We start from the raw sequence: 26,421 nt of genomic DNA, 5'->3' as shown, positions 1-26,421 counted from the left end.
ATGGCAAACTCCAAAGAGAGATAGTTGATTACTGAAAACATGAAATAACTAAAACCAAAAATCAAAGTAAATTAAAGGAACCTTACAACCAAAGGAGAACAAGTTTTCTAGGAACTATTTAACTTCTCATGAGGAGAATTTTAACTAAAGATTAAGTAAAATAAAAGAACACGTATGCAGTAAGCTCTTTGACACAAGTCTTGATGATGATTTTTTGACTCTAACATCAAAAGCAAAGTCAACAAAAAACAAAAACAAGTGGGACAATTCAAACTAAAAGTTTCTGCATGGCAAAGAAAACCATCAAAATGAAAAGTAACCTTCTAAATTAAAGAAAATATTTGAAAATCATATATCTGATAAGGGGTTAATATCCAAAATATGTAAGGAACTCATATAACTCTGGGGTGCCTAGGTGGCTCTGTGGGTTAAGCATCTGACTCTTGACTTCGGCTCAGGTCATGATCTAATGGTTCGTGAGCTTGAGCTCCGCATTGGGTTCCATGCTGACACTGCGGAGCCGCTTAAGACTCTCTCTCTCCCTCCCTCCCTCCCACCATCTCTCTCTTAATATAAATAAACACTTAAAAGAAAGTTTTTAAATAAACTCAAAAGAAAAACCCTCATATAACTCAACAGCAAAAATAAACAAACCCCAACCAAACACTCTGATTAAAAAATGGAAATGAGATCCAAATAGACATTTTTCCAAAGAAAGACACACAGGTATTTGAAATGATGCTCAACATCACTAATCATCAGGGAAATGCAAACTAAAACCACATGAGATGTCACCTCATACCTGTTAGAACGACTACTGTCAAAATGTCAAAAGATAAGTGCTAAAGAAGTGGAGAAAAGAGAACCCTTGTGTGCTGCTGGTGGGAGTGTAAATTGGTGCAGCCACAATGGAAAACTGTATGGAGGTTCCTGGAAAAATTAAAATTGTAACTGCCATAATGATCCAGCAATTCCAATACTGGGTATCTATCTGAAGAAAATGAAAACACTAATTGAAAAAGGCATATGCATCTCTATGTTCATTTCAGAATTATTTGTAATAATTAAGATATGGAAACCACCTAAGTGTCCACTGATTGATGAATGAATAAAGATGTGATATGTATACAATGGAAGAGTACTCAGCCATAAAAATGGATGATATCTTGCCATTTGTGACAAAAGGGATGGACCTTGAGGGTACTATGCTAAGGGAAATAAGAGCAGAGAAAGACAAATATTGCATGGTTTCATTTACATGTGGAATCTAAAATACAAAACAAACAAATCCTAAACTCACAGATAAAGAAAACAGATTGATGGTTGCCAGAGGTGAGGAAGGCTGGGGAGAGCGAAATGGGTAAAAGGGGGGTCAAAAAGCTCAAACTTCTAGTTAAAAAAGAAGTAATGGGGATATAACATAAAACATGGCGAATAAAGTCAATAATACGGTATTAACTGTATGGTGACACATGGTAACTAAACTTATTGTGGTGATCATTTTGCAATGCATTACAAATGTCAAATCACTCTGTTATACACCTGAAACTAATATAATATTGTATGTCAATTATACCTCAATTAAAAAGTGAAAATATTCTTAAATAAACAAATCAAGCCATATATCTAAAAACAATAATCCTCTAGTCATTAGATTTTCTTTTTTGTCATTAGATTTTTGAAAGATCAGTAACATTCTTCAAAAGTCCTCAATGGGCAGGGAAACCAAATTGTAGAATAAGAGAAAACTAATGAAAAGAGCAATTATACATGCTATGTTATGATGGTTGCCAATAAAATGGAACAATTCACTTAATCTTTACCTCCAGTTCCAAAATTCCAATTAATTATGAACTATCTCAAACTCAACATATCAAAATGAAAAAAATCTTCAGCTTCCTTACTAGTTTCAGTATTACCAATATTGTCCAAGTCAATGTGATTTTAAAATTCAACATTCTCTTTTAAATTTCTTATTATCAAAAATACCCAATTTGCAAAGAGCAATGTACCTATACGCCCACTAACCATCTTCAACAATTAAAAAGATTTTTGCCATATTTGATTCATCTCTACTTTTTCTTTGCTGAGCTATTTCAAAGTAATCTTAGATATCACATGTATTCATACCCTTATAAATATATATACATATATATTTTTAAAAATAGTTTTTAGTTAAAATTTTTTTTTAACATTTATTCATTTTTGAGAGATGGAGAAACAGAATGCAAGTGGGGGAGCGGCAAAGAGAGAGGGAAACACAGAATCCAAAGCAGGCTCCAGGCTCTGAGCTGTCAGCACGGAGCCCAATGTGGGGCCCGAATCCATGAATCGCGAGATCATGACCTGACCCGAAGTCGGATGCTCAAGCGACTGAGCCACCTAGGCACCCCTCCCTACATACATACTTTTAATGCTTTTTCAGTCTTGGTATCAATCTCCATATGCAGTCAGTCATTAAGTCCTACTATTCTTTCCTCAAAATGTCTTCACAGAAATTAATAAAAATTAAAAAATGTTAAAGTGAGTAGTAGAATGATTTTTAAAATGTCTCTGATTTTTTCACCCACCCTGGTGAGCACCCTGGTGTTCACACCTCTTGCACTGTGACTCCCAATACGAGGTGGAGTTTAGTTTCCTAGCCTTAAATCTGGGCTGGCCTTGTAACTTGTTTTGGGAAATATTATGTGGCAGAGATGACAGTATGCTAGTTCCAAAGCCTAGGCCTTAAAAGGTCTTCTTGCATAGATTCTCTCTTTGGACCCTGCCTCTCTGTGAAAATAAGCTGGAGGAGGAGATTATAAAACAGAGTTGAGTCCACCCAAATAAGTCCATTCTGTATCAGCTACCACTCAGCCAAGCTTCCAATTGAGTGTGAATTCATAACTGAGCCCTGCAAATCCAGCCAAGTCAGCCCAGATGACCAGAACCATTCAGCTGATCCACAGACTTGTGAGCAAAAATAAATGTTTATTTCTGTGATGCAACTGAAGCTTTGTGCTTGTTATTAGCTGCATACTGCCACAATACATAACTAATACAGAAATCAGCAACTTTGTAGCAGTATGTACCGTAACAAAAACTTAAAACATGTGGCATTGATTTTGGGACCAAAGTAACAGTTATAATTACAGAAGCAAAAGAAATGGGTAAAAAACAGAGATTTAAAAAATGGTAACCCATGTAATATAGCAAAAAAAAAAAACTTTTAGTAAATACACTGTCAGCAATAACTTAGAAGCTGGACAATGTATCTATGAAACTTTGGGACTTGAGCAAATTAATTTCTACGCAGAATGATGAAAATGTCAACTTGCTGCTCCTTGCTAAGTTTAATAAGTTTTGCAAGAAAGGGATGAGCTAAAGAAAGAACTAGTCATTTTACAAACAGAACCTAGAGGGAATAAAGATGGACCAGGACTTGCTAAATTGGAAAACAAAACTCCTTAATGATTTTCCAAATAAAATGCTGCTATGGACAAAGATCATATTAAGGGCATGACTATAAATCCTTTTGTTAAGATCCCTAAAGAAATTAAGGGAGTGTCTAAGTAGACATTCAGTTTGACAAAAAGGCTTTTAGGAAGTTTAAGGGCATGATCCCACAGAATTCTGATTCCCCAAATAGTAGTGATTATATCTAGAGAATAGTCATGTCTCAAAAGACAATTGAGGGCATGAGTTCCAGAGCTTGGAATGAACTGCATCAGACATAGAGAAGCCTCATAAAGTTTTAAAGTAAGTTTTACTAGCCTAAGAACTGCCAGCTTAGACTCCTGGGCTAGCCTTATAAGTTGCCTAGTCAACTGAATGGAGTGGAAGTAACAAGAGAGCCAATGCAAGGGGTCCTGCCTCCTCTGCTCTTTCTTTGACTCCTGTCTCTGCTATGAAAACAAGTCCAGCCTGTCCTGCTGAGGAGTGAGAGACCATGTGGAGTAAAGCAGAGGACAGCTGTTTTTATTTTTGCAACAAGATGGCAAAGCCAAGACCAGCCAAAAATAATAAAACAAACAAAACAACAACAACAAATAGAAAATCTCTCTCACCCACTCTTAGTACAGAACTTCAGGTTTTTACCTGAGTTACTGCAAGCACCTCTAACTGTCCCCTAGTCTTCTATTTCTTCTACACAACAATTAACCTAATATATCACAATCTCCATCATGTTAGTAAGTGTTTATTGTACTAACAGTGATAATTTCATTCTTACTTGGAAACCACTGATGGCTGACCAAATCCTTACTGTCAACCAAATCCCATTCCCAGACACTAAGAGCCCTTCACAAACATAACCTCTCCTTTCTTTACTATCTTTTCTTCTGCAATTCTCCCAGAAAATATCCAATTTACCAAATATACTTTAAAGCAGCATGTTCATTCTTATTTCCAAGACTTGATTCATGCTGCTCTCTCCTACCAAAAGGGTTTTTTACTTTATCTTATGCCTACTTTGATTCTCTCTCTCCAAGACTTTCCTAACATATTAACCCAGAAAGATGTCTTTCTGTCCTGATTCCTAGAGCACTTTCTATATACACTTCTTGAATATTCATCATTTTGTGTTTCCACTTAGCTGTTTTGTGCATATATTTTATTTTTCCCCATAAACCATAAGCTTTTACAAGCAAAAGTGAGATCATATGCATTTTCATAAAAGTCCTCTCAAGGCTCAGGACAAATTCATAAACGCACATTACATACATTCAGCATTATCATTAAATCCATATGAATAATCCTTAAGCCTCTACTTAAAACTAAAATTTCTCTAAGAAAATAATTACTTGAATACAGTTCATTGTTTTCTTTATACATGCTGGAATATAAGTATGCAATTAAATTAAATGAAAACTGTACATCTTTTCCTATGCAAGATAGATAATCTTCACAATTAAAATACACACCCTCTCTGAAATAAATCCACATTGTAGAACTTGTTTAGCTCCACAGAGAATTCTACCATTGCTTGAACTTCAGTCATTTTCAATTTATACTCAGAAGACAAATCTGGTGACAGCACCTTGGTAAAAGAAGGGGAAAATCACGAGAAGTACAACAAAAATGCCAACTTACAAAACCACTAATATTTTAACATATTTCAGAGTATGATCTATAGGCAGAAAATAAAATGAAACAACGAAGCAAATTAGCTCAGTGTACCTTAGTTTATCCCAACTAATTAGCACCAGAATCAACAAAATATACTTACTAATAATTTATTTACTAAACAGCAATTATCAAGTATTTAAGATATAATCTAACACAATTCATTTTCTAAGATTTGTTTCCCTGTGTGACATCTATGTGATAATAAATAATATGGCAAATTTCTAAAAGAAACCCTGGACTTTATCTATTACAGATAAAATAGTAAAGGAAAAAAGTAAGCAACCTAATTATTCACACTGCACATAAACCCCAGAGTCAAAAAGAGAATTAGCATTCATTAATCCCATAAATTTATGAAGGTTTTTTTCTGTTAGGTGAAGTTCTTAAGTTACTATTCATTTTTAAATTTCAAAAAACAATTTCCCCTCATTACAAAAGCCTGAAGTATTCATTTAAGGAGTTTAAAAAAATACACACAAGCAAAAATAAAAACATTCATGATTCTATCCACTAAAATGTATACTTGGGTATATATTCTTCATGTGTGTGCAATTGTAAAATTTCTATAAAAATGGAATCAAACCTCATGCATATTCTATAATCTGTTTATTTCATTTAATTTTTTGATGAACACCTATGTCAATGTGGTTTTATAACATTATTTTCAATTGTTTACTATTACACTGTGAATCTTATAATTTAAGCCATTTCCTATTATTATTTCATTGATTTCCATCTTTCCACTATTTCAAAAAAGTACTGTAACAATCATCTTTATCAATAACACATGCTTTAAAACACAATTCAGAGTTAAGAAAGTGTTGAAAGACAATTCTCCAGTCTCCTGTTTCTGCATGTTTTACAAGGAGACACCAACTGCTTCTGTTCCAGGCTACGTTTCAAAGATGTATGTTTAGGGAACAGTCTTGGAAGTCAAAGATAGTGTCTCATACTGGAACAAAGAGCAAATCTGTTTATTCATTAATAGAGATAGTCTCCCCCTGAGGCATAAGTCAGGCACAGGCTTACTATCCATTATAAAAGATTTGGGTCCCCTTAGCTTGGGGTTCCTCTCATATAATAACCACCTACTCATATGCAGGTGTTGCCTGGTACTACAGCTACCGCTACTGCTATGAGTACAATCTATCTTTCTCTTTCATCTAGGAGTTTCCAGTCTTCTGCCCACATCCATGGCATTGCGGCAGGGTAACATGTTAGCTTGCAACGTGTTTCATAGAAATCCGACAAATACTCCGATCTCGTAAATACAAAAGTAACTTATTCTTACCTCTGCTGGTTAAAGCTTCATTTTAACATTATTTAATAACCAAACTTGTACTTCCAGTTAATGATTCTTATTGAAAATATATTGTTCCTCCTGTGAGAAAGAAAGAAAATAACATCTTAAACATTTTGTTCTATTTTAAACATAAAGAAGTCCATTTTAAGGAAACATGTTTCATTAGTCACTTAACAATCTCATTTTATCTAAAAGATCTCTATCTTGCATAAGGCTTAATTTTTTTTTAATGTTTTATTTATTTCTGAGAGAGAGAGACAGCGTGACCAGGGGAGGGTCAGAGAGAGAGGGAGACACAAAATCTGAAGCAGGCTCCAGGCTCTGAGCTAGCTGTCAGCACAGAGCCCGACGCAGGGCTCGAACCCACAAACCGTGAGATCATGACCTGAGCCGAAGTCGGACACTTAACTGACTGAGCCACCCAGGCACCCTGCATAAGGCTTAAAAATAAGTTTTAGAGATTTTTTTATTCACAGTTTCATTGATATCAATATTAACTAATATATCTTTGTTAAGGATTTACTTGTGTATATTTCAAAGGACAATAATACATAAGAGGACTTTCTTAGTTCAGTGGCTCAAAAACAATCATGAATCTTCAAAATATTATAAGCCTATTAATTTTTAAGATGTAAAACTTACCATTTTAAAACACTTCCTTGGGTATAGTGATTTCTGAAATTATAAATAAAATGTGCATGTGTGCACATATACACAATACACACTTGAAATGTTTTAAATATTTTGACAAAAAAGAATGCCTGGATATACTATGGATAGTTTTGTTCACACCCCAAATATTTATAGCCTAAAAAAAAAACCTCTTGCCCTTGGTAAAATTACCTTAGATACTAAAACTATTAGGGGTGCCTGGGTGGCTCAGTTGGTTAAGTGTCCGACTTCGGCTCAGGTCATCATCTCATGGTTCGTGAGTTCGAGCCCTGCACCGGGCTCTGTGCTGACAGCTAGCTCAGAGCCTGGAGCCTGCTTCAGATTCTGTATCTCCCTCTCTCTCTCTGACCCTCCCCTGCTCATGCTGTCCCTTTCTCAGAAATAAATAAAACATTTTAAAAAACAGAATAAAGGTCACATTCACTCTTCTTCATAGATTTTTTTCTTTTACCTATCATAAATATATAGACCTTACCACTTTCAATAACTATTTTAGTTTTTATTCATTTATAACTGACATACATGAATATGTTAGTTTCCAGTGTACAACATATTAATTCACTATTTTTACACATTATGATCACGTCAATACGTCTGGTTATCATTTGTCACTATATAAAGTTATTATTATTGACTAAATTCTCTATGCTGTACATTACATCTCTGTGACTCTTTTATTTTATAACTGGAAATCTGTGTCTCTTAATTCTCTTCACCTATTTTGCCTATTCCCCCACCTTCAACCCCTCTGATAACAACCAGTTTGTACTCTGTACCTATGAGTTTGTTTCCGTCTTGTTCATTTGTTTTGTGTTTTAGACACCACATATAAGTGAAATCACATGGTATTTGTCTTTGTCTTTTTTCACTTAGTAAAACACCTTCTAGGTCCCATCATGTTGCTACAAATGGCAAGATTTCATTCGTTTTTATGGTTGAGTAATATTCCATTGTATTTACATGGCACATCTTATTTATTCACTCATCTCTCGATGGATATATAGATTCCTTCCATATCTTGACTATTTTAAATAATGCTGCAATGAACACAGAGGTGCATACAGCTTTTGCAAGTAGTGTTTTCATTTACTTTGGATAAATACCCAGAAATGGAATGAATTACTGGACTGTATGGTATTTCTATTTTTAATACTTTGAGGAACATCCATACTGTTCTCCATGGTGGGTACACTAATTTACATTACAACCAACAGTGCATGACGGTTTCCTTTTTTCCACTTCCTCACCAATACTTGTTGTTTCTCATCTTTCTGATACTAGTCTTTCTGATTGCTATGAGGTGGTATCTCATTGTAGTTTTGATTTGCACTTCCCCGATGACTAGTGATGTTGAGCATCTTTTTATGTGTCTGTTGGACATCTGTATGTCTTCTTTGGAAAAATGTCTATTCAGGTCCTCTGTCCATTTTTTAATCAGGTTGTTTGGTTTTTGTTTTTTCTGTCAAATTGTACAGTTCTTTATATATTTTGGCTATTAACTCCTTATCAGATATATCATTTACAAGTATCTTCTCCCATTCAGTAGGCTGCATTTTTGTTTGATTGATGGTTTCCTTCATGTGCAAAAGCCTCTTAGTTTGATATAGTCCCATTTGTTTATTTTTGCTATTGCTGCCATTGCCTGAGGAGACATAACAACAGCAACAACAATGGAGTGCTAAACTCAATGCCAAAAAGCTTACTGCCTATGTTTTCTTTTAGAAGTTTTTTGGATGCAGGTCTTACATTTAACTCTTTAATCCATTTTGGATTTTTTTTGTATCTGGTATTAAAAAAAAATGGTCCAGTTTCATTATTTTGCATGTTTCTGTCCAGTTTTCTCAGCACCATTTATTGAATAGATTGTCTTTTCCCCATTATACATTTCTGCCTCCCTTGTCACAGATTAACTGACCGTATAAGATTGGTTTATTTTTGGGCTTTCTACTCTGTTACATTGATCTATATGTGCTTTTGTGCTAGTACCATACTGTTTTGATTACTGCAGCTTTGTAGTATAGTTTGAAATCAGGGAGTGATACCTCCAGCTTTGTTTTTCCTTCTCAAGACTGCTTTGATATTTAAGGTCTTTTGTTGTTCCATACAAATTTTAGGGTTATCTGTTCTAGTTCTGTGAAAAATGTCAATGGTATTTTGACAGGGATTGCACGGAATCTATAGACTGCTTTGGGTACTATGGACATTTTAACAATATTAAATTTTCTAATCTATAAGCATAATATATGTTTCCATTTGTGTTATCTTCGATTTCTTTCTTTCTTCAATGTCTTACAGTTTTCAGAATACAGGTCTTTCACCTTCTCTGTTAAATCTAGTCCTAGGTATTTTATTCTTCTTGATGCAACTGATTCCCTTTTTCAAAGATGGGAGCATCTTCTTGCTAGTGATCTAGTTTTGACCATGCAAATCAGGACAAAACCCCAAAGAATGGTAAAACAAAAAGGTAGAAAGATTCTGGAATCCTGAATGGCTTCAGAGAGCACAGATGTCCTACCTATATAGACTGCTCAGACTTTTAGGACTCTTTGTTACAGCAACACCACCTAACCTATATTGCAATATATCACCCACTGCAGGCTATTTTCAAAAGCAGCAGCCAGATGATCCTGTATGTACTGTATAATATACACACTTAATATTATATAGTTATATATAATTTATAGTATATTTAACGTTATATAATTATATTATTTAAAAATAATATCTTTTTCCTCTCTTCCAAACCTTCAGCAGTTTCCCACAATATTCAGTAAAACTCCTTTACAACGGCCTATATGATGGCCTCATATAATCTGTTATCTTCCTTAAATTCCCTGACCTTATCTCCTACCAGTCTGCCCACTGGTTTCCTTGTATTTGCAAACAAACCAAATATATTTCTACACCAGGACATTTCCATTTGTTCCTTGGAACACTCTTCCCTCCCAAATATCCTCATGAATCATTTTTTCACCTCTTTCTAAAAAAAGCCCTTTTGACTCAAATAGCCCTTTCCTGGCCACACTATCTAAAATAGTAACAATCAAATAATAAATAAATAATAAATAAATAAATTAATAAATAAATAAAACAGTAACTCTCCTTTCCTGGTATATCCTCTTTCCTCCCTTATGTTTTTTCCTCAACACTTATCTCCATCTAACAAATGAAAGATTTTTTTATTCCATTTCTTTTTTTTAAATACTTTATTGTCAAGTCGGTTTCCATATAACACCCAGTGCTCATCCCAACAAGTGCCCTCCTCCATGCTCATCAGCCCCTTCCCCTCTCCCCCACTCCCATCAGCCCTCAGTTTGTTCTAAGCATTCAAGAGTCTCTAATGGTTTGCCTCCCTCCCTCTCCCCAACTATTTTCTCCCCTTCTCCTCCCCTGTGATCCTCTGTTAAGTTTCTCCTGTTCCACTTATAAGTGAAAACATATGGTATCTGTCCTTCTCTGCCTGACTTATTTTGCTCAGCGTAACACCCTCAAGCTCCATCCATGTTGCTACAAATGGCCAGATTTCATTCTTTCTCATTGTCATGTAGTATTCCACTGTATACACAAACCACATCTTCTTGATCCATTCATCAGTTGATGGACACTTACGCTCTTTCCATGTTTTGGCTATTGTTCAGAGTGCTGCTATGAACATTGGGGTACATGTGCCCCTATGCAGCAGCACTCCTGTATCCCTTGGGTAAATTCCTAGCAGTGCTATTGCTGGGTCATAGGGGAGTTCTACTGTTAATTTTTTGAGGAACCTCCACACTGTTTTCCAGAGGGGCTGCACCAGTTTACATTCCCACCAACAGTGTAGGAGGGTGCCTGTTTGTCCACATCCTCGCCAGCATCGATAGTCTCCTAATTTGTTCATTTTAGCCACTCTAACCGGTGTGAGATGGTATCTCAGTGTGGTTTTGATTTATATTTCCCTGATGATGATGGATGCTGAGCATCATTTCATGTGTCTGTTGGCCATCTGGATGATCTCTTTAGAGGAGTGTCTGTTCATGTCTTCTGCCCATTTCTTCACTGGATTATTTGCTTTTCGGGTGTTGAGTTTGGGGAGTTCCTTATAGATTTTGGATACTAGCCATTGGACATTTATCTGATATGTCCTTTGCAGCTATCTTTTCCCATTCCGTCAGTTGCCTGTTAGTTTTATTGATTGTTTCTTTTGTCGTACAGAAGCTTTTTATCTTGATGAGGTCCCAATAGTTCATTTTTGCTCTTGATTCTCTTGCTTTTGGGGATGTGGTCAAGTAAGAAATTGCTGCAGTTGAGGTCAAGGAGGTTGTTTCCTGCTTTCTCCTATAGTGTTTTGAAAAACCATAAAATACCTAGGAATAAACCTAACCAAAAATGGAAAAGATCTGTATGATGAAAACTATAGAAAACTTATGAAGGAAGTTGAAGAAGACACAAAGAAACAAAAAAACATTCCATGCTCATGGATCAGAAGAGTATTGTTAAAATGTCAATACTACCCAAAGCAATCTACACCTTCAATGCAATCCCAATCAACACTGCACCAGCATCCTTCTCAAAACTAGAACAACCTATCCTAAAATTTGTATGGAACCACAAAAGACCCCGAATAGCCAAAGTAATATTGAAGAAGAAAACCCAAATGGAAGGCATCACAATCCCAGACTTTAGCCTCTACTACAAAGCTGAAGTCATCAAGACAGTATAGTATTGGCACAAAAACAGACACAAATAGGCAAACAGAAAAGGCAAAAAGAGAAAGGCAAGAAAAAAATCTGAGAACTTTCAGAGTCAAAAGGGATCTAAGGGGGCATAGGTGGCTCAGTCGGTTGGGTGTCTGACTTTGGCTCAGGTCGACCTTGCAGTTCTTGAGTTTGAGCACCGCATTGGGCTCTGTGCTGACAGCTCAGAGCCTGGAGCCCACTTTGGATTTGTGTCCCCCTCTCTCTGTCCCTCCCCCGTTTGCACTGTCTCTGTCTCTCAGAAATAAACAAACATTTAAAAAGAGGGATCTGTCTGATTCTGTTTTCATAAACTGCCCTTTTTCCATTACAAGGAGCAACTGCCACTTAAGTACAGCCAATTCTTACTGGTCCAGCACTGTCAGCAGCTTCTGAATTTTCGAGAAACTGGAAATGTTTTTTCTTCTAAAGATGAAATCTATTAAACTTTAGATGTTGCTAACTAGTTAAAAAAACAAAACAAAACAAAAACCTCTGTAGTCCAAATCAAATTCATCTACAGGGCAAATAAATGCATTTAGAGTTTGCAATCTCACACTGATTCTTATGCCATTCAGCTCCTCAGGAAAAGGACCCTTCATGAAACAGAAAAATCCTGGTCTGTCCTCTCTTAAGAATGAAAGAAGGTGAAGAAAGAGCTGGGAAGGTGACGATGCCTGGGATCTCTGCTCCACAGCCAGCTTGCTGGCTTAGAATTGGTCACTTTAATCTGAGCATTTGAAGCTAAGGGACTAAGTTGATTTACCTGAGACTAAATTGTTCTTTCTGTTCTCTGGGATCTGGCAAAGTAGCTAAACAAAGTAATTTGAGAGGTTGTTGAAGTAGGGTTCCTTCCAGGGCCATTTATTAGGTCCCTAAGAGAATTTAGCTGAGTAAACTATAAACTCCAATCCAAAGAAGCCACCGGGAACCCTCAAACAGAAATGGCCTTTGATAATAAATGAGAAATTTATACCTGAAAGGCTCTTATCCTGACAGGGAAAGCAATCTGACAACTACCTTATAATACCTCAGGAAAAGTTAGCTTACTTCCAAAGAAACAAAGCTACCTATTAATTTGTAAGAGAAGTTCTTGGCCCTCTAGAGCTGCTCTGTCTAACACAGTGGCCACTAGGCACATCTGGCCATTGAACAATTAAAATGTGACTAGGGTGACTGAAGAACTGAATTTTTAATTTTAAAGTAATTTAAAATTTAAATCCAAACACTAACACAGTATAAAATATTTTTCCATTGAACATAACTTTATTATTTTGATAGGACTATGTTTTACTTTATCTGTTAAAAATGTAGTACACTAATTGAGATACGCTCTAAGCATAAAGTACATCCTAGATTTCAAAGACTTATTACAGAAGAAGAACATAAACATCTCATTAATATGGTTTTAATATTGATTGCATCTTGACATAATATTTTAGATATGTTGGGCTAAATAAGATATATTATAAAAATTAATTTTCCCAGCTTATTTTTAATGTTTAAAATGCAGCTATTAGAAAGTTTTAAATTACACATACATAGGTCTCTTGAATATGTTAGGCTAGTAATACCAAACAATCTCTTTAACTGCTGGAATGTATAGTAACTGCCCCAGAAATAGCACTAGATGCATAAAAACCATGCACAGTTTCTAAGACTATGAGACGTTCACTCCCATCAGATCAGCTGAGACCTCCAATATCTACAAAGGGAAGTCCAGAAATGGATATCTGGAAAACTGTGGGAGATGCTCCTATATCATCTACACTAATCCTAAAGCAACAGCTAACCACTAACCATTCTGAACACAGTCTGAATTCAAGTGTTATCAGAAATCTATAAGGATGTAGAAACATCTGAAACTAAGAGGCACAGCTTAGAGGTTCCTAAAGATGAAATAACTGGAGACCATAAGGGATGACCAGATCCTCTCACAGAAGTAAAAACACTAACAGCCTTGACTCAAATTGTAGACCCAAAAAATATGTCCTAAGGATGGATGTTCTTTCTCCCAAGGAAGAGAGTAAAGGAGCTGAACAAATTAGAACTCTGAGACACTCCCTTTGCCAGCCCAAGGAATAAAGGAATCACTTCTATCAGTTATGAAGCCAACAACTCCAGCTTCTAGATTCTAGCCCCAAGTTAGCAGCCATGCACAAATGGATTCAGAGCTGACAGTCTGAAAAATGATGCCTAATCTTATGTAGAAGATACTAACACAACATATGGCAAAAATCACTATGGGCCAACTTACCCTTAAAACTCCCCTACAAAGGCTTTATGTTGGCAATCAGTATACCATTTATCAGTGAGTAAAACACGTTTCAATTTGTTTTCCGGCTTTAGGAAAAAATTCACTGTTTTTTCAGCTAAACACTAGACAACATAGTAAGCTTGCACTTAGGGCCTATATTGTACAAAAAATAAACACATCTTCAAATGTTCATACTCAATGTAGTGAGAAACTCAAATTGTGACAGACATATAGGAACTGATACCAAATGAAGGAACAGCACATTCGAGCCCAAGTAAATGAGGGGTTCACACTATGACAGATATGTGTGGCCTGAGACTGACATTTGGGATCTGAGACCAACAGAGGAAAGCACCTAACACATACACTTCAATTCAAAAATGTTAAACAGGAATATGATGGGAAAAAAGAAGGAGGTTAACTCAATCAATTTGTTACTGGCTAGTCAGCTTTGGATTCATTTTCTTGGGCTTCTCCTAATGAATAAGCAGGAAGCTCAAAATAGGAGCACCTTCAGAAGCCTTCAAAATGCTGTTCTCCTAACTTTGTGAAAAAAATATTCTTATAACAGTCAAGTGGTATAGCAAACTGATAAGAGTATTAAGATGTGTATCTTGGGTGTGGGAGTGTGCTGAGCTACCTACCGCCTTTTCTGAATCCCACTCACCTAGAGCATCGTAGAACTCTAATCCACATAGGTTCAGGCCCCTACAGTCTTTGAGCTAATCCTGACCAAGCCAGACCATACAACAGCAAACTGAGAACAACCAACCAGTGTTATCTGGATTAGTCTCTATCTCTAACCCTGCCATCTGGTATAATTGTAGCCATCTACATTGGTTATGTTTGTATTGGTTTGTTCAGTCTAAATATCAGTCTAAATATCTAAGCATCTGAATGTGTTCTTATTTCTTGATTTACATTGAGTTCCCTTTCTGTTTGGCTTAGGTCCTGACACCTTACCCACCTTCATAAGCTCCCTCTTGCAGGGGCTAAACATGCTAAGTCACCGTATTATATCCTGCTCTAAAATGACCAAGCCACCTGTCACTTGCCTGACTCTGAAGATCACACCATTCAGATGGCTTTTAACACTCTTTTTGTCTTCACAATTATTCACATGCACAACACATTTTCATCAGTAACATCTCTCATTTCAAAACCTGATTCACAGCAAAGGTGAGCTTATCAGAATAATTACAGTAGAAGGGAGATGTAAATTAATGAAGATCACTGGTCTAGAAAGTTTTCCTGCTACTGCTTACTCATCACAATGAATTCCTGAGAGCCTGCCATATGCTATACTGCCCAAATTACAGAAATATTTAAGAAGAGAAAAGAGTGCTAAATTCTTCTCTTTTAGAGACAGGGGAAGAGGAGACCTTCCAAAGGGAAAATAATGCGAACAACTTGATAGACAAAGTATATTTGAAGTAGCTGTATGTTTCTCTATTGACATCAAATATAAACAAAACAGCACTATCAAATTGAAACCAAATATAAAGATTCAGAACTTTTTGGAGTACCTATTATTATAATTATACCAGTAACTTTAACTATGTGATTTAATTCTCATAAAAATCTGAAAACAGCTATAATTACTCCACTTTATAGGTAAGGGAACTAAAAAGCAAAAAGTGTATATAACCTATTCAAGATTACAGTTAAGAAATAATGGAAAAACGACAAAACCCTCAAATGTGCCAAGCTATATGGCCTAAATCTAAACTTAAATAATTGTAAAGTCCACACCTGAATTGTTATAGGAAATAGACTGAATGATCATCAAGCCATGAGATAAATATGCCCCCACTAAAAGAAAAACTGAAATCAGAATTAATGAAAAAAATTACCCTTGGTAAATTAACATTTAATTTCCCATGTAATTAGCATTTTTCTCTAATTATGAAATCTTCAAATGTCTCACATCCCACACCTAGAAACACAAAATCTGAAGTTGTAAAGACATTATTTTCTAATTTCTTTAAACTTTGGTTTTGAAACAGTTGTTAGCTAATAAAAGAGAAATACATGATTACTAATCTTAGAATTGGCACTTAGATTAAGAAGTAAGCATTCTCAAAACAAAACATTATTCACTTTGGAGATGCCTGGGTGGTTTAGTAGGTTAAGTGTCTGACTCTAAATTTCAGCTCAGGTCATGATCTCACCATTTGTGAGACTGAGCCCCATGTCAGGCTCTGTGCTGACAGTGCAGAACCTGCTTGGGATTCTCTTTCTCCCTCTCTCTCTCTGCCCTTCCCTCAGCTCATGCACACATCTCTCTCAATCAAAATAAATAAATAAACATAAAAAAAAATGTTCACTTTGGACAATTTGGTATTAATGTGATAGAAAATCCATAGAAAAAATATTTCTTAAAAATAAAAAGAATGTTGGTAACTCCTGAGAGTATTCCCATAGTTGATTTACTAAGTGAGAATGAAGTAAAGAAACAGAGAAATAACTTTTATTGCTCATTATGGGACACTTAATGAAAGCCTCCTCTGACATATCAACAATGGGAAAATAGATTTAATTTATTAAAACCAGCTCATATAAACTTCTCAGGGACACATCAATGCCATAAAATAAACCTGCCAGTAACATAATACAGAACTTCTTTGAATGCAGCATGTTATTATTTACTCTAAAAAGCAAGAATGGCCCAAATGACCAAAAACTAGTTACCTATTTTAAAATGAAGAGAAGTTCAGAAAGAACCACAGCCATTATCTACTACCTAGTTTGGGGAGCTGCCCAGCACCGCTTAAACTATTTCACCTTATTGGTTATCTCAACAGATGACAAAGCTCAGAACCAGAACAAAAAGATTTATAATGCTCTCTTTGAAAACATATTCTTTTTTTAAAAACATTTTTTGGGGCACCTGGGTGGCTCAGTCAGTTAAGCGTCTGACTTTGGTTCAGGTCATGATCTCATGGTCCATGAGTTCAAGACCCACATCAGGCTCTATGCTGACAGCTCAGCTTGGAGCCTGGAGCCTGCTTCAGATTCTATGTCTCTCTCTCTCTGTTCCTCTCCCACTTGTGCTCTCTCTGTCTCTCAAAAGTGAATAAGTGTTAAAAAAAAAATTAAAAACATATTTTAATGTTTATTTATTTTGAGAGAGACAGAGCGAGAGTGAGGAAGGGGCAGAGAGAGAGAGACAAACAGAATCTGAAGCAGGCTCCAGGCTCCGAGCTGTCAGCACAGAGCCTGACACGGGGCTCAAACTCATGAATGGCAAGATCATGACCTAAGCTGAAGGCAGATGCTTAACCTACTGAGCCACCCAGGCACCCCTCTTTGAAAAAATATTCTAAGAAACAAACAATGCTTTCTTAAAAGTCTATGCTTTCTTGCTTTCTTTAGTCTACCAGTAACTTTGATGTTCAAGAGATGTGGATTCTAATCCAGACTTGCTAAATCTTACCCTTTTCAAACGGAAGAATATTTGTAACTCCTAGGTCAAAAGACTTAAAAAGATAACATGTATATATATATACATATACACACACATACAAATAAATATATATACATATATACACATATACATATACACATACACACACATACACACATAAAGCCATAAGCATGGAACTTGGTGCACAGTGCCCAATAAATAGCTGATATTATGATTTTATTTCAATTTTTTCCCTTTTTTTATTAGGTTTTTATTTTAATTCCAGTATAGTTAACATATATAATATTATATCAGCTTCAGGTGTACAATAAAGTGATTCAACAATTCCTTACATCTTAATATTTTATCTCAATTTTTTTTAAGTAGGCTTCATATCTAGCACAGAGCCCAAAATGTGGAACCTGAACTCATGACCCTGAGATCAAGACCTGAGCAGAGATCAAGAGTCAGATGCTTAACTGATTGAGCCACCCAGGTACCCCTTATCTCAATTTTTAAAATACTACTTCATTTAGAGAAATAATGCAACTCAACTAAATAGGTTTTTAGTATCAGTTTCTTTTTTTTTTTAAAGTTTTTTATATTTATTTACTTTTGAGAGATGGAGCACTAGTGGGGGAGAGGCAGAGAGAGAATGAGACACAGAATCCGAAGCAGGCTCCAGGCTCTGCGCTGTTAGCACAGAGCCCGATGTGGGGCTTGAACTCACAAACTGAGATCGTGACCTGAGCCGAAGTTAGACGCTTAACTTACTGAGCTACCCAGGCGTCCCTATTATCAGTTTCAACTGCATGGTTTAAAAATCTTGTCATTTAGGAGGTGCCTCAGTGGCTCAGTAGGTTAAGTAATCGACTCTTGGTTTTGGCTCAGGTTATGATCTTGCAGTTTGTGATATCGAGCCCCATGTCAGGATCTGCTCCTACTGCATGAAGCCTGTTTGGGATTCCCTCTCTCCCTGTCTCTCTACCCCTCCCCTGCTTCTGCTTGCATTCTCTCTCACTCTCTCTCAAAATAAATAAATAAACTTAAAAATATATATATTGTCATTTATAGGCCATCAGACCTTAAAGGGAAAAGAGTTGGCTCCCATTAAGATCATCTTAGGTGTTGAGGAAAACCAGGAAAAAAGAGGGAAACTGAATATTTCAACTCTCTATTCAAAAACTTTTTCTACTAATTTCACCTCTTAAAGACATTCCTTTGGTTTCCTCTGTCTGGAGGACTATTTCAGAACTCCTCTACAAAACTGGGTCCCTTGGCAAGCATTATATTATATAATTATTATACTCTGAAACAAAAGTTATTAATGTTATAAAATGGGACTAGTGATACTCTATACTCTAATCTTATCCCTCCTGAGGAAAAGAATGAATTTTCAGTAACCCTGAGGAAGAATGTGGGTGGTTTTAACATCTAGGGTCCTCAATTCCAGAAGACAAAGGAAATATAGGCCTCTAAGGTCTGAAACTGTGACTGTCAATAAACCCTGACCGTGCTGTTTAGATATGTACAGTGGGCAGTATTTCCCGTTGCAGGCCATGACTTACAGGCAACTTGAAGACATCAAGGAGCAGATGTCAGAGATACCACTGATCTAAAACCAATCTTGAATGAAGCAGCTGCATCCTATAAGACAACTTTAAGGGGATGTCAATGAAAGAATTCTTCTATTTCTGATTATATTAAGAACTGTAGCAAAAGGATATTTCATATAACTTAAGAGAAATGTTCCCAAATACTGTGAGTTATAGACTTCTATACTGATAATATAATTTAGAAATACTTTCTGTATTATGGATGGTGTAAAGAGACTTAATCCCATAAAAGGAAATATGCTATATTTTCCCAGAATATTGTTTTGTTTAAGAAATAGTTGATAAAGATTATTTCATCAAAATAAGAAGGGATTATTCAAGTAGGAGAGACCTGGTATAATATGGCATAATATGCTGGACACCTCTATCTTCCAATTATTGATAACTAAGTATGTACTTGTTAAAAAATGCTTACCTTAAAAAATAAAATGGTGAAACCGACTATGGAGCTGTTTCACTCTATTCCTTCTGAAAAATCTAGATCTAACAATTTGTGCTTTGTAACTTTTCTAAAAAATCATTGAGTTGATTAGGCTTTAATTTTTGTATCACCATGCTGCTTATTCATTTCTAGACTTTCTTCCTGAAAAACAACTCAGGAAAAATAAAAATATAAAACACATTCCTCGGGGTGCCTGGGTGGCTCGGTTAGTTAAGCGTCCAACTTCAGCTGGAGTCATGATCTCAAAGTTCGTGGGTTCGAGCCTCGCGTCGGGCTCTGTGCTGACGGTTCAGAGCCTGAAGCCTGCTTGGATTCTGGGTCTCCTTCTCTCTCTACCCCTCCCCAACTCATGCTCTGTGTGTGTGTCTCTCTCTCTCAAAAATAAGCAGACATTAAAAATTAAAAAAAAAAAAACAAAAAACGCATTCTTCATTTCCAATCTATGTGTACCCATCTCCAGCCATTCACTTAAATACACAGATGTACCTGTCACAAAACTCACTTTTAAGTAGTTTTTCCTCAATACCTAGAATCAAAGTGAAGGAAATTTGTGCCCTTTTTAATTCTTAAAGAGCCTCCACTGTCAAGGGTCTATTTCTACAATAAACAAGACTAAAATATAAGACAACAGAAAATTATATAGGTAACCAAAGATATACGAATAACTCCTGCATCTTCTGTCTGTGTCAAATCCTGACAAAGGGCATTTTAATTCTATATATTGAATGTGACAGCATCTGTTTCATTGTATATGAACATTAATATAAGCCAGTATATAGTTCACCAGCATGCTACTAGATTTTTCACAGAAGTCTAAAATTAAATTTAAAAATCTATATTCCAATTTGATCTGGAATTTAAGCATTCGATTATACTCTTACAGTCTAAAAAGGATGGAAATAAAGTATTTACATAGCAATTTTTGTCTGTGGTGGCCCTAAGTATCTTTAAATAAGGCTTTCTTTGCTACTGAAAGATCACTGGGTAGCCACCTTTTTACCCACTTATTACAGGTAGAGACACCTAGCTATAGAGGTTAAGTGGCTTCTACAAATTAATGTCATGAGTCATCATAATAGTTTAGATCTTCTTAATGTTTATTTATATCTTTGAGAGAGAGAGAGACAGAGACAGAGACAGACAGAGACAGCATAAGTGGAGGATGGGAGGAGAGAGAGAGAGGGAGACACAGAATCTGAAGCAGGCTCCTGGTTCTGAGCTGTCAGCACAGAGCCGAACGTGGGGCTCGCTCGAACTCATGAACTGTGAGGTCATGACCTAAGCCAAAGTCGGATGCTAACGACTGACTCACCAAATGCCCCTAGTTTAGATCTTCTGACTCAAGTTCGGTGCCTGCTGTCCACCATAAATTTTTATTTTAATTTCTAACAGCACACAATCAATACACTAAAAAAGAAAAATACCAACTATAATTTGTAGGCATTTACTCTTTTAATAAATTGTTACCAGGGCGCCTGGGTGGCTTAGTCGGTTAAGCATCCGACTTTCGCTTAGGTCATGATCTCGCGGTTCGTGGGTTCGAGCCCTACATCGGGCTCTGTGCTGACTGCCAGCTCAGAACCTGGAGCCTGTTTTGGAGTCTGTGACTCCCTCTCTCTCTGACCCTCCCCTGCTCACGCTGTCTCTCTCTCTCCTAGAAATAAATAAAACATTAAAAAAAAATTGTTACCTAAAAATAAAAAAAACTGCCTTTGAAAGGTGGAAAGCTATATTCAAAAGCAGCAGTTATCTCTATTTGCATTGGAAAAATCATTTTTAAAAAGTCTTAAAAGTTGAGGTGTTCAGGGGCGCCTGGGTGGCTTGGTCAGTTAAGCGTCCGACTTTCGCTTGGGTCATGATCTCACGGTTCATGGGTTCGAGCCCCGCATCGGGCTCTGTGCTGACTGCCAGCTCAGAGCCTGGAGCCTGTTTCAGTCTGTGACTCCCTCTCTCTCTGACCCTCCCCTGCTCACGCTGTCTCTCTCTCTCCTACTCTCCTAGAAATAAATAAAAATATTAAAAAAAAAAAAAAGTTGAGGTGTTCATCACCTCTTACCACACACAATAATTTCTAGTTCTTCCAAAAGAGGTGTGGCTTCGTGACACTGAATCCTAAATTGTATTTCCCTCCACTTTTACTTCGAGTATCACTTTGATTAGAAAACTACATTTTTTTTTGCCTTGGTGTCTCCCTTCTGTACAACAGAAACAGAAAAAATTAATTCCTACCTGACATAGACAATGTAAGGAAGAATTTACTGTTTGTGGACTGCTTTGAGATTCCAGAACGAAATACATAATCCAGTCGATCTTCCACCCTAGAATAAAGGCAAACTTCACTGAAAGTGCTTCAGCAGATGCCTTCAAAATAAAATACTAACCATTATTTAAACACAGTGGTTTTATGTAAATGAGATGGGGGGGCTACAACACTGGTTAAAAAGGTCTTTTGCCCAATTCAAAAATTTAGTACTTCTTTTCTCACATATTTTTCATTCAGGAGGCACACTATTTCTATTCTTAAATTAGTAGAAATTATATGCATTTATTAAAGAGAACAGAGACCCTCAAAAAGATGATGCAGTTGTAATAGTAAATACATAAAACATCAAATTAATAATGAATTTTCTAAAATAAAATTTGTTAAATTTCATTTAAGGTTAGCTCTTGGAAAACTATTTACTGAAGGGCAGCAGAATTTCCAAATTTTAATCTTACGTTTGTAGATAAGCTTTTAACAAATCTTAACCCTTTATACTTTCATCAAGTCTATATTCAACTTACTTCTTTTGACATATAACATAAATTCTTAGAAATTAAAGGTTCAATCAGTAAATTAAGAGGTTTATTGCTACTGTCACTCTTTTGATGATATTCCCAGTGAGGGAAGAAAAAAGATGAAGAGACTTTATTAAACTGAAAGCTGAATTAAGAATATTGAGTGGATACCTACCTAAGTTAGGTAGAAAGCAGAAGAGACAGAACTCTTCAGAGATATAATGAAAAGTAAAAAGACTGAAGAGGCTCGATCTATGCAAAAGCAAAAAACAAAAACAACAAAACAAAATCTCAAAACACCAAAAGCAGTTTGAGAGAGAGAGAGAGAGAAAGAGAGAAAACACCCAAGGTTAGGTAACAGGAATAAAGGAATAAAGGAAAAGGACGGGAGCCATCAGACGGAGAGCGACGAAACAGGGTACCAAAAAGAGAGCTAAGCATTCAGGGAGTGAGGGCCTGCCAAGGTGAGGTGGGGCACTGAACGAACTCCAGCGCAAAACGACGTTACAGCAAACACACCATCAGAAACTCACAAAAGAGAACGAAGATGAAGTGCCGACAGGAGAAAGATGAGGAGAGAGCCGAGGAAGAAATCACAGAGGCAAACTTGGTCGGTGAGGGTAAGGAGAGTCGGGAAGAAGAGCCAGACCAGGGATGCACAGGGAGATGAAAGAAGTCGAGGGAAGCAAAACGATACACCGCCTCAACGCAGAGACCAGCCGAGAAAAGGGCACGCGGGAGGAGGGGATGAAAGAGCAGAACTACGAAAAGAGGGGTAAAGGGAGGGCAGAGCGGCGACGACGGAGCCGACGGCGAAGGGCAGGCGAGGTCTGGGAACTGGAGGAATGAGGTTCAGGAAGAGCCTGCCGAAGGACATGCCGCAGGGGAGCCAGGGAGCGCCCGGGGAGCGCCGTGGCTCCTCGCCACCGGGAGGGCACTCTGCACAGCCGTCCCCACCGACCTTCAGCGAACCCGGGGCTGGGCTCCGACCGGGAAGAGCCCGGTGAGGGGCCGGAGCCGGCGAGCGGGCACAAGGAGAAGGAGGCCGCTTCCTGCCGGGCCCGTGGGAAAGAGGGAGGGAGGGGTCCCGGGTTTGGGGAACCCGAGAGACGGAGAACACAGTTAGAGGCTTACCTTTCGTCGGGCTCGGCCTCCTCCACCGCCTGTTGGACGGAGGAGCTTGTTGACCTGCTGGAAAAAGACGGCCCTACCCGGGTCAGCACCATCCCGCCCCGGGCCCCCTCACATCGCCATCGCAGCAACCGCAACCACCGCAACGGAGGAGCCGGTTCGTCACCGCCGCTCAGCTACTGGCCCACTACGGCCAGCGAGCATGCGCAGTCGCCCCAGTCCCGAGGGATCCCCGGCAAGCCAGCGCTACCTGCGATCAACAGGTCTCCGGCCGCGCGGCCCCGCCCCCGGCCTTCTCTCGCCTCCCCACTCCTCCCTGGTCCCTCCCCTCTTTAAGGCTAGGCCCCGCCCTTTCGAAGCACTTCGCCCCGCCCCTCCCCCTCGTTCCAAGGCTCTCAACCGCCTCTTTAGCTCCAGCGCCAACAGAGATTTTGGGATTTGTTCACTCTATTCAGCTCTCGATCCCAAGTTCTCGCGAGAACGGGAGTTTTGCGTCAATAAAATGCGCGAACGCCCGTGGAAAGGTCGGACTAGGGGTTTAAAGAAACAAAATGAGAGGTTGTATCTTATGCTGAAAAGGAGGTTACAGGAGAAGCGCAAAAGGAGGGAGTGCTAAGACTTCACCTTTATTTCTCACGTTGTTCTTTATTCGCTTTTTCTTGCCTTCTTGGCTGCGGTCCTGGATGAAGAACCCAGTCCCTGCGCTACTCCCCTTGCACAGTAGGAAAAGAAGCTGCAGGAGATCACGCTGGCTCCAGACTGCTGGCTTTTAGGGACTTTTTGCATTTTTGGAGAAATCGTGGATGCTGCTATGGTTACTGCTGGGTTACTGATGCTCACAAAGGCGGGGAGGGGGGCGATGAAGAGAAGTCTTTAGCTTTGAAATTCCATTAAAAGAAGGCTATCATTTGGATATCCCGTGAAGGATAATCCTTCACTGGTTTACTTTCTCACCCCAGTTTCTGAATCTAATCCCGGCGAACTTTTTGTAGCTATGTTACTAAAGCAAAGTTAATGGGAAAAAAAAGGAAATGGTGGCTGTGGTGTGTGTAAAAGTGAATTAGGAGGATGAATAGTGTTCGTGATTGTAGAACAATGAGTGTACTTAATGGCACTGAACTGTACTTCTAAAAATGGTTAAAATGGTAAGTTTTATATGTATGTTTTAAAAACGAATTCAAAAGAAAAGGATTTGTGCACTTATTTGGGAATACAGATTTTCCTTGTGTTATGACAGAGTTATGACTTTATAATACCATCATTAATTGAAAATATTGTGAGTTGGGAGTGCCTGGGTGGTCCAGAGGGTTAAACATAGTCGGTACTGGCTTGGGTGATCTCAATGGTTCCTGAGTTTGAACCCCCTGTCAGGCTCTACTCCAACAACACAGCCTGTTTGGAATTCTCTTGGCGTCTCTGTCCCTACCCCACTGGTAGTGCTCTCTCGCTCGCTCGCTCTCTCTCTCTCTCTCTCTCAAAATAAATTAAAAAAAAAACCCACTGGGGTTTCTGGGTGGCTACTTCCGCTCAGGTCATGGGCTCAAGCCATGGGCTTAAGTCATGATCTCACTGTGGGTTTGAGCCCTGCCTCCGGCTCTATGCTGACCACTCAGAGCCTGGAGCCTGCTTGGAATTGTGTCTTCCTCTCTCTGCCTCACCTTTGCTTGTGCTCTCTCTCGCTCTCTCTCTCTGTTTCTCAAAAATGAATAAACATTAAAAAGAATTTAAGAAGGGGCGCCTTGGTGGCTCAGCCGGTTAAGCGTCAGGCTTCGTTTCACGTCATGATCTCAAGGTTCATGGGTTCGAGCCTGCGTCTGGCTCTGCTGACAGCTAGCTCAGAGCTTGGAGCCTGCTTTAGAGTCTGTATCTCCTCCCTCTCTTCTCTCTCTCTCTCTCTCTCTCTCTCTCTGACTCTCCCCTGCTCACACTGTCTCTCAGAAATAAATTTTAAAATAAAACATTAATTTTTTTAATTTAAGAAAACATTGAACTGAAAATGCATGAAATACATCTTACTTACAAAGCATACGCAACCTAGCGTAGCCTCCCTTAAATGTGCTAGAATACCTATATTAGCCTACAGTCTAGCAAAATCATGTAACACAAAGTCTATTTTATAATAAAATGTTGAATTTGTCATGTAATTTCTTGAATACTGCACTGAAATTGAAAACCAGAATGGTTCTAAGTGGATTGGTGGTTTACCTTCAGGATTGCATGGTTGGGAGCTGTGGCACATTCCCACTGCCCAGTGTTGTGACAGAATATACAGCATTTTGCCAAAAAAAGGTTTGTTTTTGTCAAAATTTGCAGTTTGTTTACTCCGGAATTCTTACCACTTTCTCATCATAGTAAAGTTGTAAGAGGCAAGTTAAGCCATCATAAGTAAGGGACCATCTGTAACGATGCCTTGTAGCCTAGGCCATTTGAGGGTAGATTTTGAATATAATTTATCTTCTGGTTTTTCTTCATCTTAGTATGTATTTTTTTAAATGTTTTTTTTATTTTTGAGAGAGAGTGAGAGACAGCGTGAGCAGGGGAGGGTCAGAGAGAGAGGGAGATACAGAATCAGAAACAGGCTCCAGGCTCTGAGCTGGCTGTCAGCACAGAGCCCGATGTGGGGCTTGAACCTACAAACTGTGAGATCATGACCTGAGCCAAAGTCGGACACTTAACCGACTGAGCCACCCAAGCGCCCCTTAGTATGTATTTTTAACATGATTGTGTGTGCCTTGTAATCTTATTATTACCAGTCTATTAGCATTTGCATGAATGGTCTGCTTTCCTGGTTCCTAATCTCTTTTTTTTTTTTTAAATAGCCAAATACCATTTTCATATCCTTTCTCATAAGGATCTATATTGTTTTTGTGATTTGACTTTATAGGCTCAAAGCTGAAAGGCTTTTATATTCCTTTAGTCTTGTCTCTCTTAGAAAAATATATGAAATATTCCATTATTTGCATTTACACATCTGTGCCCTTCCTAAAATACACCCTGT

General features: G+C 37.9%; 1 protein-coding gene across 5 annotated transcripts in view; it reads right to left on the bottom strand.

Annotated features, from left to right (window-relative positions):
* FAM135A (family with sequence similarity 135 member A) overlaps positions 1-23,654 on the bottom strand; it is a 131,524-nt gene extending 107,870 nt beyond the window's left edge. For 4 of the 5 annotated variants that reach the window (XM_039245802.1, XM_039245806.1, XM_039245805.1 and 1 more), the window contains exons 1-4: positions 23,427-23,654; positions 21,744-21,832; positions 6,398-6,487; positions 4,902-5,017 (exon numbers count right to left, since the gene is read on the bottom strand). In XM_039245802.1, coding sequence (XP_039101733.1) covers positions 4,902-4,978 — 77 coding nt within the window. In that variant the 5' untranslated portion in view covers positions 4,979-5,017; positions 6,398-6,487; positions 21,744-21,832; positions 23,427-23,654. The remainder of the gene's footprint in view (positions 1-4,901; positions 5,018-6,397; positions 6,488-21,743; positions 21,833-23,426) is intronic. The other variant, XM_039245804.1, reaches the window with a different exon arrangement.
* Between the last annotated feature and the right edge of the window lie 2,767 nt (positions 23,655-26,421).

Source organism: Hyaena hyaena, unplaced genomic scaffold (genome assembly GCF_003009895.1).
Source record: "Hyaena hyaena isolate Hyena2069 unplaced genomic scaffold, ASM300989v1 scaffold_271, whole genome shotgun sequence".
NCBI classification, from domain to species: domain Eukaryota; kingdom Metazoa; phylum Chordata; class Mammalia; order Carnivora; family Hyaenidae; genus Hyaena; species Hyaena hyaena.
This window is presented reverse-complemented; position numbering and strand designations above follow the sequence as displayed.